The sequence below is a fragment of the Rhinoraja longicauda genome, chromosome 9 (genome assembly GCF_053455715.1).
Source record: "Rhinoraja longicauda isolate Sanriku21f chromosome 9, sRhiLon1.1, whole genome shotgun sequence".
NCBI lineage: Eukaryota > Metazoa > Chordata > Chondrichthyes > Rajiformes > Arhynchobatidae > Rhinoraja > Rhinoraja longicauda.
Window position 1 is genome coordinate 51,346,491 of NC_135961.1, and position 13,609 is coordinate 51,360,099.

Genomic DNA, 13,609 nt, shown 5'->3' on the forward strand with positions numbered 1-13,609 from the left:
GGTGCAACTTCATCCACACAGAGACTTGTGGCTAAATGAAACAAGCTGCCAATGGAAGCTGTAGAGATAGGTACAATTACAATGTTTATAAAACATTTAGAGAAGCAAATGGAACAGCAAAGGTTAGAAGGATATGGGCTAAAGCAGGCAATTGGGACTAGTTTAGGTATATCATCAGCATGGATGAGTTATGTAGGATGACCCGTTTACGTACTGTATACTGTAACTATAAGTATCCCAGAGCCAATCTACCATTTATAAAGCATAAATTGGGAATTTGATAGATCAATCTTCACTTGCTTCATGAGCGCATTTTAATGAAGCTTGCACATTCTAGGACAAAGCAGTTCACTTGATAAGCATCTCATCAATTAGCTCCATTGCTAGCAAACTATGGCTTCAGTGTGGACCATTTACAAACTGCTCTGCAGTTACTCACCGTGGTAACTCTGACAGAAAGTTTCAAATCTATGACTTCTATCACAAAGACGGACAAGGATAGCAGGTACATAGGAACACAACCAAATACATGTTCACTTCAGTCACACACTTGGAAAAGTATTGTTGCTTCTTCATCATTACAGCCAAATTCCTGGAGCACAATAATTTAAGAAATTGGCTAGCCACCACCTACACCAAGACAATTAAGAATGGGCAATACATGTTGATCAAACTTGCATCATCAAGACACGAATAGGTAAAAAGACAAGATGGAGATTGGATCAGTCTCAGAAATAAGTCAAAATGACGAATGACAGCTATCAGAAGAAACATTTTTCTCATTAAAAGGATGGCTTTGTACCCTTAGAACTCAACCACACACAGTTCTGGCGATTGATACGAGTTTATCTACTGTATCAAAATTGGTTGCCTGGTCTTGTAAAAGATATGTTGTCTGTACACATTCAAGGATGAGTCAGAAACTATCAATGACAAAAGCAAACAGGAGTGTGGTTCTGTGGAAAACAGGAGCAGGAGAAAAAACAGGAGATTGGGTGGATTGTTACGGAAAGCTGGAAATTGCTTGAGAAGCACCATGAGACAACAGCACTGGAAATGCGGCATGACTGGGAGGTGGAATCGATATCCTGGAGGTCAGTGATGAGGAGGCATGGAGAACATGATTCGTAAACCCTAGATCCTTCTCTTGCTTAGTATTTTAATGCAAAACACAATGCACCTCAATTTCTCATTTCAAGTAATCCACACCCTCTGTGTTCCTTTTCCAATCCCACCAGTTAAGCCAGGCTCTCTCTCCCTTAGTTCACATTTTCCTTCCCTCGTTCCCTCGTTGCTCTTGCTCAGCCTTGTTAACCTCACCCACGTACCTACCCACCTGGGTTTCTTCCTGCTCAGTTCACCTTTCCTATCCTTTCTCTCACCTGGTTCCATCTCCCCATCAGCACTTCTTTTTCTGGTCCCACCTATCACCTACCAGCCTCTATCACCCATCTGATTCCATCTGCCTAACATTTTTTCACTTATTTGTCTCAACACTCCATCCTCTCCCACCTAGCTCCATCTGCCCATCATCCCTCCCTCATCTAGTTCCACCTATAACCAACCACCCTCTGTCTCATCACTCCCACAGTTTTGACTCAAGGGTCTTGACCCAAAACTTAGACCATCTCTTTGCAAGATGCTGCTTCCTCCAGTAGTTCGATTCGTATTCCAAATTCCACCAACTGCAGTCATTTATGTCTCCGATGCACTTAAATCCTCTCTATATGTAATAATCCACACATTTTTGAAACCCACGCTCGGTATCAACTGCCTTCCATTCCTACCCACTATTAGATGAGTTCACACTTTGGAATGTGACTCTGGGTGATGTGTGCAATGGCCAACTTTATACACCTGAAGTAAATGGGAAAAAATACATGTAAAGAGCATTACTTTCACATGACCAGAAGTCACAATCATCCTCAGTTTGTTCAGCTATATAGCTTCACCTGCATTAACTTACATTCTTGGTTTCATTGACTTCATTCCTCCCTTTTCCTAAAATCTCATTGTGGTAAACCATCAGACATCCCACAGGCACCTCACCATTCTCCAGAGCCCCTTTTGCCTGCAAAACAAAAAAAAAGTTAAACTTCAGCACATGCACTTCAATGTACATTTACTCAATATTCCTGTTGCTATTGTAAGAGCAAAGGAAAGGGAAATGCAAAGTGGTTTGCACTAATAATGTTCCTGAACTGGATTTTTAAAAAGAACATTACCCTGGAGCAGTATGCAGTATGAAGTCAAATCTGACATTTCTAATCATAATACCATTACCACAAACAAGCAAATCCAAAAGCTGACGGAGCAGAAAATAAAATCAAATGCCACATTTTTCAAATATATTTCATTTTTGGTCATTTTCCAGCTGTATCATAGGTAAGGAGTTCGAGTAAATAATTCATCCCAGTGACTTCGTGACAACCTATTGTCAATCTTGGCAAAACATTTGGTGTTGACACTGTATGTTCAATACCTTTTATTTAAAAAGCCAACACTGACCCCAAGTGATAGAACACAGTAGTTACATTCCCACATTATCTTTGCTCCTCCAGTGTTGAGGATACACTCTATAATATGATATATACTGCTTTGAAAGCTACATTTATGTAAATAACACTTTTAATCTAGGACATTGTAGAAACATCAACAAATAAAGATAGATTTCAATCCATAGAATAAGCCATTGGGGCATCAAAACCAAAGGCTTGGTCATGGAGGGACACAAAATTAGTTCACAGGATGTATATGTCACTGGCAAAGTCAGCAGGTCTCCTGATAAGGATAAAGGAGAAAAATTAAATAGGGACCCGAGGGCCACAGACTGTGTTGTGCATATGGAACCAACTGCGAGAGAAAGTACAATTTCAACATGTAAAAGACACGTGGACAGGTTCATGGATAAGAAATGTTTGGAGGGATAGGGGCCAGGTGCAAATAGTTAGACTATCTCAGTTAGACAACTTAGTCTGCATGGATGAGTTGGGCCGAAGGACCTGTTTCTGGGCTGTAGAACTATATGACTATGAACTAAGCAGCTTGCCTGTCCATTGACATGCAGTTAAGAGTCAACCACATCTATGGATCTGGTGCCCCATAATGATTTGGAATGATAACTTTGCTGCCCTGAAGGGTATCGGTGAACCAGATTAGTTTTTATAACAATTTTTGAATAGTTCCATGTTAACCATTGCTAATATAAGCTTGAAGGGAGCGTTTCAAGGCTGGAGAGATAGTGCGGGAGCTTAAGAATAGACACATTTGATAGAGTGGTTAACATTAAGGATGCTTGAGATGAGAATGGAGGAACAAAGATACCTTGGAGGAATGGAGGTTCAAAGACACCTTCTAATGGTGCCTTTACAGCTATTACATAATCAAGAGATAGATGAAATGCTGTGGAAGAGAAAATACACCAGTAAAACAAACTGACACACACCGTGTCAAATAAGTGTTTCAAATCACAAAATGTTGTTTACAGGTAATAATGCAATTAAACCTGTATAAAAACATTTTAAAAGTGGAATGATATTTGATCATTAAAAGTCTAATATTAATATGCATTTAAGAATGGTTGTGGTTATACAGCATGGAAATAGGCCCTTTTGGCCATTGTATCTGTGGAAGAAGGAGGCCGAATATCAGGCTATCTATACTGATCCCGTTTCCCAGAATTTTTGGTTGGTAGCCTTCAATCATGCTATTTCCAGTGCTCATTTGAATACTTAAATGTATGAGACTACCCTCAGGCAATGCATTCCAGATTTTGATCAGCCTATAAGTGAAAAGTTCATCCACAATGTCTCCTACCCCATACTTTGACACACGCCTCTGCTAATAGGAAACGTTTCTCATCATCTACCCTCTCCATGACCCCAATAATTTTGATATACCTTAATTAAGTTCCACCTAATGCTTCTCCACGCCAAGGAAAACAAACCCAGCTGATCCAATCTCTCAGTATAGCTGAAATGGCAACATCCTGGGGAATCTCTTCTGCATATTTTCAAAGATGGAGAATATTTACCAATGACAAGCTGTGGTGATTGAGTGCATTGGTTCACAGAAGCTAGACTACAAATCCTACCATGCATGGCTTGGAAACTCCCACCTTGAATTCTGGCAGCCAAACTGTCTACTCTGAACTGATGGATTCCCCGCTGCAAAATAGTACAAATAATCATAACTCAGCCTCTTGAATGCCATTAATAAATGTTAAGAATTTAACAGTCTAAACACATTATTTTAAATCACTGTCCTCTTTCTTCCACAAGTTTCAAACCTGATGCCAGAACCTGTATCTGTATCAGATCCCAAGGCAATTTTCTCAGCCAGATGCATCACTGTTCACCCAACACCCAAAGCAGTCTCTCGTCGGTCATATTATGGAATGTCTACAGTATGACAAACAGAAGCAAATGGGCATGATCTAACAGCACTTACAGAAATCTGGTTACTAAGTAGCCAAGCTTGGCAACTTGGGCAGCACAGTGGTTGAGCTGTTGCCTTACAGCGCCAGAGAACGAGGTTCGATCCTGACTATGGGTGCAGTCTGTGTGGAGTTTGGAAGTTCTCCCTGTGGCTGCATGAGATTTCTCTGAGTACTCCAATTTCCACCCACATTCCAAAGACGAACAGGTTTGTAGGTAAATTGGTTTCTGTAAATTGCTCCTGGCGTGTAGGATAAGAAAGTGGAATAACATGGAACACGTGTACAAAATGGCAACATCCTGGGGAATCTCTTCTGCATATTTTCAAAGATGGAGAATATTTACCAATGACAAGCTGTGGTGATTGAGTGCATTGGTTCACAGAAGCTAGACTACAAATCCTACCATGCATGGCTTGGAAACTCCCACCTGGTGGTCGATGTGGACTTGGTGGGCCGAGGGGCCTATTTCCACATGGTATCTCTAAACCAAATACTGCAGGATACTCAACTTTTCAAAGAGATGAGACAAAATGGTTAAAAAAAAGAAAAGTAGTCATGATAATAACAATTGGGATGTAGGTAGTTAAGGAGAAACATGGTAAATTAGGAAATCAAGAAGAACTATGTTGGGTGCAGTTATGAAACAGCAGGTTGAAAATACTGGTGATTAATATCTATACCTCCTTAAACAGAGGTAGCAAATTGGGCATTGGATAAAACAGGAAATTAGAGACCCATATAAGGTAAAAATAGTAATCACAGGAGACATTTTAGATCAGATGAGCAAAACAAATTGGTAGTAAAACTGTGGAGGACAAATTGATGCCATATATTTCTAGGTCGGTAAGATGAAGAACCAAGAGAGGCTAGTTTAGATCTAATATTGTGCCTTGAGGGAAGAGTGATCATACTATGATAGAATTGATTGATTAAAGTAAATATATTCAATCTGAGACCAAGGCTTTAAATTTAAACACAGCACACTACAAAGGTAAGAGGCTTGAGATGGCTTTGGCAGTTTTGGAAACCATTTAAAGTCAGAATTGTCGACAAGCAATGGTTAAAAATGAAGGCATTAATAGATAATGTGCAACAAACATACGTTAACCCAGTCTAGACATTGTTGACGAGAGAAGTTATGGTAGGATGAGAACAAAGCAAAAGGCATATAATCTAGCCAAAAAGAGGAATAAATGTGAGGATTAGAAAATGTTGGAAAATTTCATTTGTCAAATTGGGACATTGCGTCTTGAGGGTGCCAATAGAGATCAGTGTCTAGGCTCCAGCTGTTCAATTTATAGCAATAACACGGATGAGAAGACCAAGTGTAAACACCCAAGTTTACTGAAAGCAGTGTGGGCTGTGAGGAGAATGCAACAAGGTTACAAGAAGATATAGACATGCTTAGTGAATGGTGAGGATATGGGAGATGAAATATAAATGCGGGAAAATGTGAAGTCATCCACTTAGAGGGAAAAAAACATGTTTTAACTAACCAAAGAATGAAAGGCATGTGTTCAAAGTCATAGAGTAGGTACTACACAGAAACGAACCCTTCAGTCCACTACATCCATGCTAACAATTGTGCCTATGTAATATTTTTCCCATTTGCCCACAGTGGGTCATTTTCCCTTGCCGAGTCAGGTGCTTGTCATAATGCCTGTTGAACATAGTGGTTGTATGTGGTTCCACTACCGCCGCTGACAATACATTCCAAATATCAATCACCAAATATTTTCCCAGATTGCATCCGTCTGAAGAAGAGTCACAATCAGCAATGTCATTTGTTTATTCCCTCCACAGATGCTGCCTGATCTGCTGAGTTCCTCCAACATTTCTGCGGGGCAGCATGGAGGTGCAGCAAAAGAGCCAGGGACCCAGATCCTGATTACAGGTGCTGTCTGTGCGGAGTTTCTACATTCTCTCTGTGACCGCGTGAGTTTTCTCTGGGTGCTCAGTTTCTCTCCCACATTCTAAAGAAATTTAAAGACGTGTAGGTTTAGAGGTTAATTGGCTTCTGTATTTCTGATTCGGTTAAATTGCGTAGGATGTGTTTAGTTTATTGTCACGTATACCAAGGTACAGTGAAAAGTTGAAAGTGTGAAGGTTGGATACCAAAGAACTAGTGTATGGTTGGCCTGGGCAGTGTGACGAAGCACCCGTAAACAAAAAAAATTGCTATTTGCTCAAGATTCCAGCTGCTGTAGTTTATTTTGTTATTAAAACTTTCTGCTCAGATCCCCTTTAAACCTCTTCCCTCTGACCTTAACTCTTTGTCTCCTTGTTTTATACAGGATAGGAAAAAAATCTTGAAACTTGGAAGAATGATGATCTCATTGACAAATACGTTTTTTGGGGGGCTTGACAAGGCAGATTTTTTCACTATCAAGAATGATTTTTTTCACTATGCTCTCGTCGGAGGTTAAATTTATCTGCATGATGCCAGACATTCAGGATAAAAGAGAGAAAATAATTCTTCAACAGATCATTGTGAATCTTTGGAATTGTCTATCCAAATGGGTAACAAGAGCATATTCAAAATGGAGATTCATCAATTTTGAGATATTCAGGGGATCCAGGTTACTCTTTCCAGCTGACTCATCTGCCAATCAACCCCTCCTCACCTGGATCTACCTATCAGTCACCAGGTCTTGCCCCACCTTTTCCCTTCACCTCTTTCTATGAACATTCTCTCTTCTCCTCCATCTTAAGAACTGAAAAGTCCTAACCCAAAATATCTGTAATTTTTCTCCACAGATGCCACCTGACTTGCTGCGTTCCTCCATAAGTTTGTTTTTTGCTCAAGATACCAGCATCTGCAGTCATGTGTCAACATGATGCTGCTGCCTCACCGTTACATCGACCAAGGTTCAATCACAGCCTCTGGCGGTGTTGGTGTGGAGTTAGCACGTTCTCCTTTTCACTGTATGCGTTTCCCCTGGGGCATTCAGGTTTCTCTCCCAAAGGTAAGGAACGAGAATCGGGGTGAAGCTGATGGGGATGTGAGGGAGAATAGGTTACAGGAAGTAACTGAACAGTCTAACATCACCCTTTTTCATCTGGTTGAATATGACCTCACATTGACAATTTCTTGTTTAATTCCACTTAGTTTCTCAAAATAAAAGATGGGAACTTGTAAAGGTCCAAACTACACCTGTCAACTTGTGGAAGACAAGAAAACTGTTTAGTTTCAAGCCTTCACAGGACCTTGTCTTCACCACATTTTACAATATATTGAAGACAAGAATAAATTTTGTTTCCAATTTACTTCGGAGCCCTTCACCACTTTTATGTTGGTGCTGCTTCCTGCTGACAAACAGTACTCGAAGACTTCATCACCTTTGCTACCAATTCCCATCCCATTCTCATGTTGAAGCTGACTATTTACTTCTGAATCTATCTTACGGGACTCCTATCCATGTTCCTAGTTTTTCTGGCTCGATTAGATCTGTTCTGTAAATACTTTTCACTCAAGTGGCTTCAACTCCACCATATCTGACGGGGTCTCGACTGCACCTTGCAGCATCTTCTGCACTTTCGGCACTTCGTTCGCCCTTGACTTCTGTAAAATCCATCTTCTTCAGGATCTCGGTATTCCTCCAGGTCTAATGGTGGCAGAATGGCGCAGCGGTAGAGTTGCTGCCTACAGCACCGGAGCCCCAGGTTCGATCCTGACTAAGGGTGCTGTGTGTACGGAGTTTGTACGTTCTCCCTGTGACCGTGTAGGTTTTCTCCGGGTGCTCCGGTTTCCTCTCACAATCAAATATGTACAGGTTTGTAGTTTAATTGACTTCAGTGAAATTGTCCCTAGTGTTTAGGACAGCGTTCGTGTATGGGGTGGACTCGGTTTGCCAACGGGCCTGTTTCCGCGCTGTATCTTTCAAGTTTAAAGTAAAGAGTAGCTTCAAGCATTCAAATATTACTTACACCACTAATAATGATATTGGAATTTTCACCTCTCTTTCCTGTTTAGAATTTTATTCAAATCTACTTTCACCAAGCTTTTGGTTCTATGCTCAAATCGATATAGGATGAATTTTGCTAATGAATGTTCCTGTGAAATAATTTGGAACTAGTTTTATATTAAAAATGCTATAAAAACATAATGTGTTTGCAACATCACGGTACCAGCAAACATTTATATAGGAGACTCTTGTGGAACACCTGGGCTACCAGCCAGATCTATTAGCTTAGCACAGGCACCAGCTGGCGCTGATTGTTGTTTTTTTTAATGACGTCGCTGATTCTGCAAGGGAGGACTGTTTATTTTTCCACTGGTATTCAGTAAAAGTGAACTCCCCTCCCGTCATAATGCCAAAAGCAACAGTGGTATCGGTAAACAACTCTGCTCTCCAACTCATGGGTATTTTACCCCCGTATTATACGCAATTAAATCCTTTTTTTAATATGAATCTCAGTGGAAGTCTGGAGAACATGAAAGCAGAAGCAAGCAGCAATGCCTTAAATATGCAGGGATTGGAGGGATAAGGATCAAAAAATATGTGCAGAGGAGATGAGTTAACTTGGCATCATGTTCAGCACATTGTGGGCCAAAGTGCATGTTCCTGTGTTGTAATGTTCTATATCCTAGGTCTCCGTGAATTGATAATCAATTTCAGCGATGTCAGTTAAAAGATAAATATTTGTCCCAGCGCAGTGGGCAGAGCTCCCTGATTATCTTCAAACAATGCTATGGGTCATTTTACTTTCATCTGAAAGGAAAAACAAAAATAAGCTCGTTTACAGAGAGATTCAGCTTCAATGGGGCATTGGAATGTTACTGTGGATTTCATACTCAAGTCTCTGCAGTGAGATTTGATTAGAAAAATCCCCAGGAAATTTGTAGAGATGAAAAGTAAAATTAGAACAGTTTAATGCTTTCTCACCGTGCTCAATGCCTGCTCCATCCAGCCCTGCTGCTCTTGCTGACTGGGCAGCCTGAAACCTTCCTTACGAACATCCCCTCTGTCACAGTGAATCCCCAGGCCGTCCTCACTAAGTTCCACACTTCCAAACTCTTTCTCACTACTGCCCCCTCCAGCCTGAATCCCAACCACAACCTCACCGGGAAACCCGAGGGTGATCCCAAATCTTACCTCAGAAAGACTTTCTCCTTCCCCTCCATTTTCATGGGGCCCACCTTTCCTTTCTCCTTTTACCACTACCGTAAAAGGATTTCCCTCTCCATCAATCTCACAGGGATAATGACTGCCACCACTACCACCTCCTCCCTCACAAGTACCCCCTTCTCCCCCAACCTCACAGGCACCTGTTCCACAAGATGCTCCTTCTCCCTCAACACCACAGGAACGACCACCACCATCTCCTCCTACAACCCCATGGGGACTACCACCACCTTGTGCTTCAAGCTCTCCCTCACTAAGACCCCCTTCTTCAGCTCCACGTCCCTCACATAACTCCTCTCCTACTCGTACATCACCTCTTCTCCCTCCTCCACCTCCTAGTGATTCCATGTGGACAGCACCGGAAACCCTTACCATCGCCCGGACTGATACGGGACGGACCTTCCTGTTCAGGACTGTCGCTCGACACAGTAGACCTGCCCAAATCTGACCCCCTTTATTGATTAAAAAAGGATTAAGAAACAACACTCTCAATGTCGTGGTTAATGCTTAATTGTTGGTTTACTCCCTTTCGCTGCGTGTAAATATTGGCAGGCGGAACGTTTGTCGGAGGATGCGGTTATTGGGCATTGGGGGGGATATTTTGTTGCGGCGCAGGAAAACCCGGAGCCGGATTTCACATAATCGGTTAAATTAATCCGGCCCCACTCGGTAAACCCCGGTTGAAATGGCTGGGAGCGAACCCGCCGCTGTCTCTAGTTGTAATCCGTAGCCGTCAGGACTGAGATACGTCCGCACGGCCTGCAATAGTCGGGTCCCGATCCTTGGTCTGTGGTGAACCCGGAGCGGGGAGCCGGAGCTCGGGTCGGGAGTGCGGCGCCGGTCACCTCCTCTCCCCCCTCACCGCGCAACCCGGCCTCCATCCCCGCCCGCAGCCCCACTCTCTGGGCTGCACGATGTTGGACTCCGTCTGGGCCTTCGTCAAGCGGCACCGCGTAAAAATGCTGTACACCGGAGCCTTGGTGGGAGGTGAGGGGGAGAAATACAGTGGCGGAGAGTGTGGGGGAGAGAGAGTGGAGGGATGATGGGTGGGGGCGAGAGAGAGTGTGTGTGTGGCATGGGGAGAGAGAGTGTGGGATTGGGGAGGGAGAGAATGGAATGGGGAGAGAATGGAATGGGGAAACAGAGTGGGGGAGAGAGAGAGAGAGAGTGCGTGGGATGGGGAGGGTGGAATGGCGAGAGAGAGACTGGGATGGGGAGAGGGATAGTGTATGGGGAGAGAGTGGGATGGGGGGGAGAGAGAATGGGACGGGAAGAGAGCGAGGGATGGGGAGCGTAGGATATGGGAAGAGAGAGAGTGGGATGGCGAGAGAGAGATTGTGGGATGGCGAGAGAGAGATTGTGGGATAGGGGAGAGAGATAATATGCGGGAAGGGGAGAGAGATAGTGTGGGATGGGGAGAGAGAGTGCGGGATGGGGGAGAGAGAGTGGGATGGGAGAGAGACAGTGGGATGGGGAAAGAGACAGTGGGATGGGGAGAGAGATAGTGTGGGATGGGGAGAGAAAGTGTGGGATGGAGAGAGATAGTGTGGGATGGGGAGAGAGATAGTGGGACGGGGAGAGAGATAGTATGGGATGGGGAGAGAGTGGGTGTGGGATGGGGACAGAGAATGGGATGGGAGAGAGAGACTGGGATGGGGAGAGAAAGTGTGGGATGGAGAGAGATAGTGTGGGATGGGGAGAGAGAGATAGTGTGGGACGGGAGAGAGAGATAGTATGGGACGGGGAGAGAGGAGGTGTGGGATGGGGAGAGAGGGTACGGGATGGGGAGAGAGAAAGTGTGGAATGGGGAGAGAGAGGATGGGATGGGGAGAGAGGGTGAGGGATGTGGAGAGAGTGAGATGGGAGAGAGAGAGGGATGGGGAGAGAGAGGGGTGAGGGATGTGGAGAGAGTGGGATGGGGAGAAAGAAATAGTGGGGTGGGGAGAGAGAGTGGAATGGGGAGAGAGAAAGGGTGGGATGGGGAGAGAGGGTGTGGGATGGGGAGAATGAGTGGGAAGGGGGAGAGAGTGGGGCAGTGGGGAGAGAGAGTGGGCGGTTGAGGGGAAGGGGAGAGAATAAGCAGTGATGGGAAAGGGAGAGAGTGAGTGGTAGGAAAGGAATGAAAGTGACGAGCCTTTTCGGACATTTAAGAAAATAAAAGTATTGACGCATTTTCTTGATTATTGCATCCATGTGAAAGGACCAGGTTAGGGTACTGTAGGGTACAGATGCTTAGAAGCCTGAAACTGTCAACCATCTCTACAGCAGCTCCATTGATGAGGATGGGGATTGTGTTCACCTCCTCACTACCTTAGATCATCAACCAATCTTTTGTCTTTGACCTGGCTAAAACATTATTCCAACAATCCATCCATCACTCACAGGCAAACATTAAATGGCCCTCTGCCGCGACATCTGAACATTCTGCTGGGTAAAGCAGCATTGATATAGCACCGAGAGATAGATTGATATTTTAGATCAGACGTTTCATGCAGTCAAGCTGGTGTAGCAGAGAAATAAATGTCAAATAACATTTGGATTACAGAGAGGATGTGGAGGCTTTGGCAAGGGTGCAGATTATGTTATAGACAATAGGTGCAGGAGTAGGCCATTCGGCCCTTTGAGCCATCACCGCCATTCACCATGATCATGGCTGATCATCCACAATCAGTACCCTGTTCCCGCCTTCTCCCCATATCCCTTGACTCTGCTATCATTAAGAGCTCTATCTAACACTCTCTAACACTCTCTTGAAAGCATCCAGGGAATTGGCCTCCACTGAGGCAGAAAGTTCCACAGTTTCACAACTCTGAGTCAAAAAGTTTTTCCTCATCTCCGTTCTAAATGGCCTACCTCTTATTCTTAAACTATTGCCCCTGGTTCGGGACTCCCCCAACATCGGGAACATGTTTCCTGCCTCTAGCGTGTCCAATCCCTTAATAATCTTATATGTTTCAATAAGATTCCCTCTCATCCTTCTAAATTCCAGAGTATACAATCCCTGTCGCTCCAGTCTTTCAAAATACGACAGTCCCGCCATTCTTGGAATTAACCTCGTGAACCTAGGCTGCACTCCCTCAATAGTAAGAATGTCCTTCCTCAAATTTGGAGATGAAAACTGCGGTCTCACTAGGGCCCTGTACAACTGTAGAAGGACCTCTTTGCTCCTATACTCAACTCCTCTTGTTATGAAGGCTAACATTCCATTTGCTTGCTTCACTGCCTGCTATACCTGCATGCTTACTTTCAGTGACTGATGAACTAGGACACCCAGATCTCATTGCACTTCCCCTTTTCCTAACTTGACACCATTCAGATAATAATCCACCTTTCTGTTCTTACCACCAAACTGGATAACCTCACATTTATCTGCATTAAACTGCATCTGCCCATTCACACAACCTGTCCAAGTCACCCTGCATCCTCATAGTATCATTCTCACACTTCACACTGCCACCCAGCTTTGTGTCATCTGCAAATTTGCTAATGTTACTTTTAATCATTTCATCTAAGTCATTAATGTATATTGTAAATAGCTGCGATCCCAGCACCGAGCCTTGCGGTACCCCACTAGTCACTGCCTGCCATTCTGGAAGGGACCCATTTATCCCTACTCTTTGTTTCCTGTCTGTCAACCAATTTTCTATCCATGTCAGTACCCTACCCCCAATACCATGTGCTCTAATTTTGCCCACTAATCTCCTATGTGGGTCCTTATCGAAGACTTTCTGAAAGTCCAGGTACACTACATCCATTGGCTCTTCCTTGTCCATTTTTCCAGTTACATCCTCAAAAAAATCCAGAAGATTAGTCAAGCATGATTTCCCCTTCGTAAATCTGTGCTGACTCGGAACAATCCTGTTACTGCTATCCAAATGTTCCGCAATTTCTTCTTTTATAATTGACTCCAGCATCTTCCCCACCATCGATGTCAGGCTAACTGGTCTATGATTTCCTGTTTTCTCCCTCCTTTCTTAAAAGGTGGGATAACATTAGCTACCCTCCAATCCACAGGAACTGATCCTGAATCTATAGAACATTGTAA

The 13,609-nt window shown here is 43.6% G+C and overlaps 2 protein-coding genes across 3 annotated transcripts in view; one reads left to right on the forward strand and one right to left on the reverse strand.

The window, feature by feature from the left end:
* Window positions 1-9,477, reverse strand: part of adat2 (adenosine deaminase tRNA specific 2) — a 31,919-nt gene extending 22,442 nt beyond the window's left edge. Inside the window, exons 1-2 of one of the 2 annotated variants that reach the window (XM_078405467.1) lie at window positions 9,325-9,477; window positions 1,967-2,071 (exon numbers count right to left, since the gene is read on the reverse strand). In XM_078405467.1, coding sequence (XP_078261593.1) covers window positions 1,967-2,071; window positions 9,325-9,345 — 126 coding nt within the window. In that variant the 5' untranslated portion in view covers window positions 9,346-9,477. Of the gene's footprint in view, window positions 1-1,966; window positions 2,072-2,225; window positions 2,305-9,324 lie in introns of those variants that run through there. The other variant, XM_078405468.1, reaches the window with a different exon arrangement.
* Window positions 9,478-10,167: 690 nt separating this feature from the next.
* Window positions 10,168-13,609, forward strand: part of pex3 (peroxisomal biogenesis factor 3) — a 28,397-nt gene continuing 24,955 nt past the window's right edge. The window contains exon 1 of the mRNA XM_078405900.1: window positions 10,168-10,551. Within this exon, the coding sequence (XP_078262026.1) occupies window positions 10,479-10,551 (73 nt within the window). The 5' untranslated portion in view covers window positions 10,168-10,478. The remainder of the gene's footprint in view (window positions 10,552-13,609) is intronic.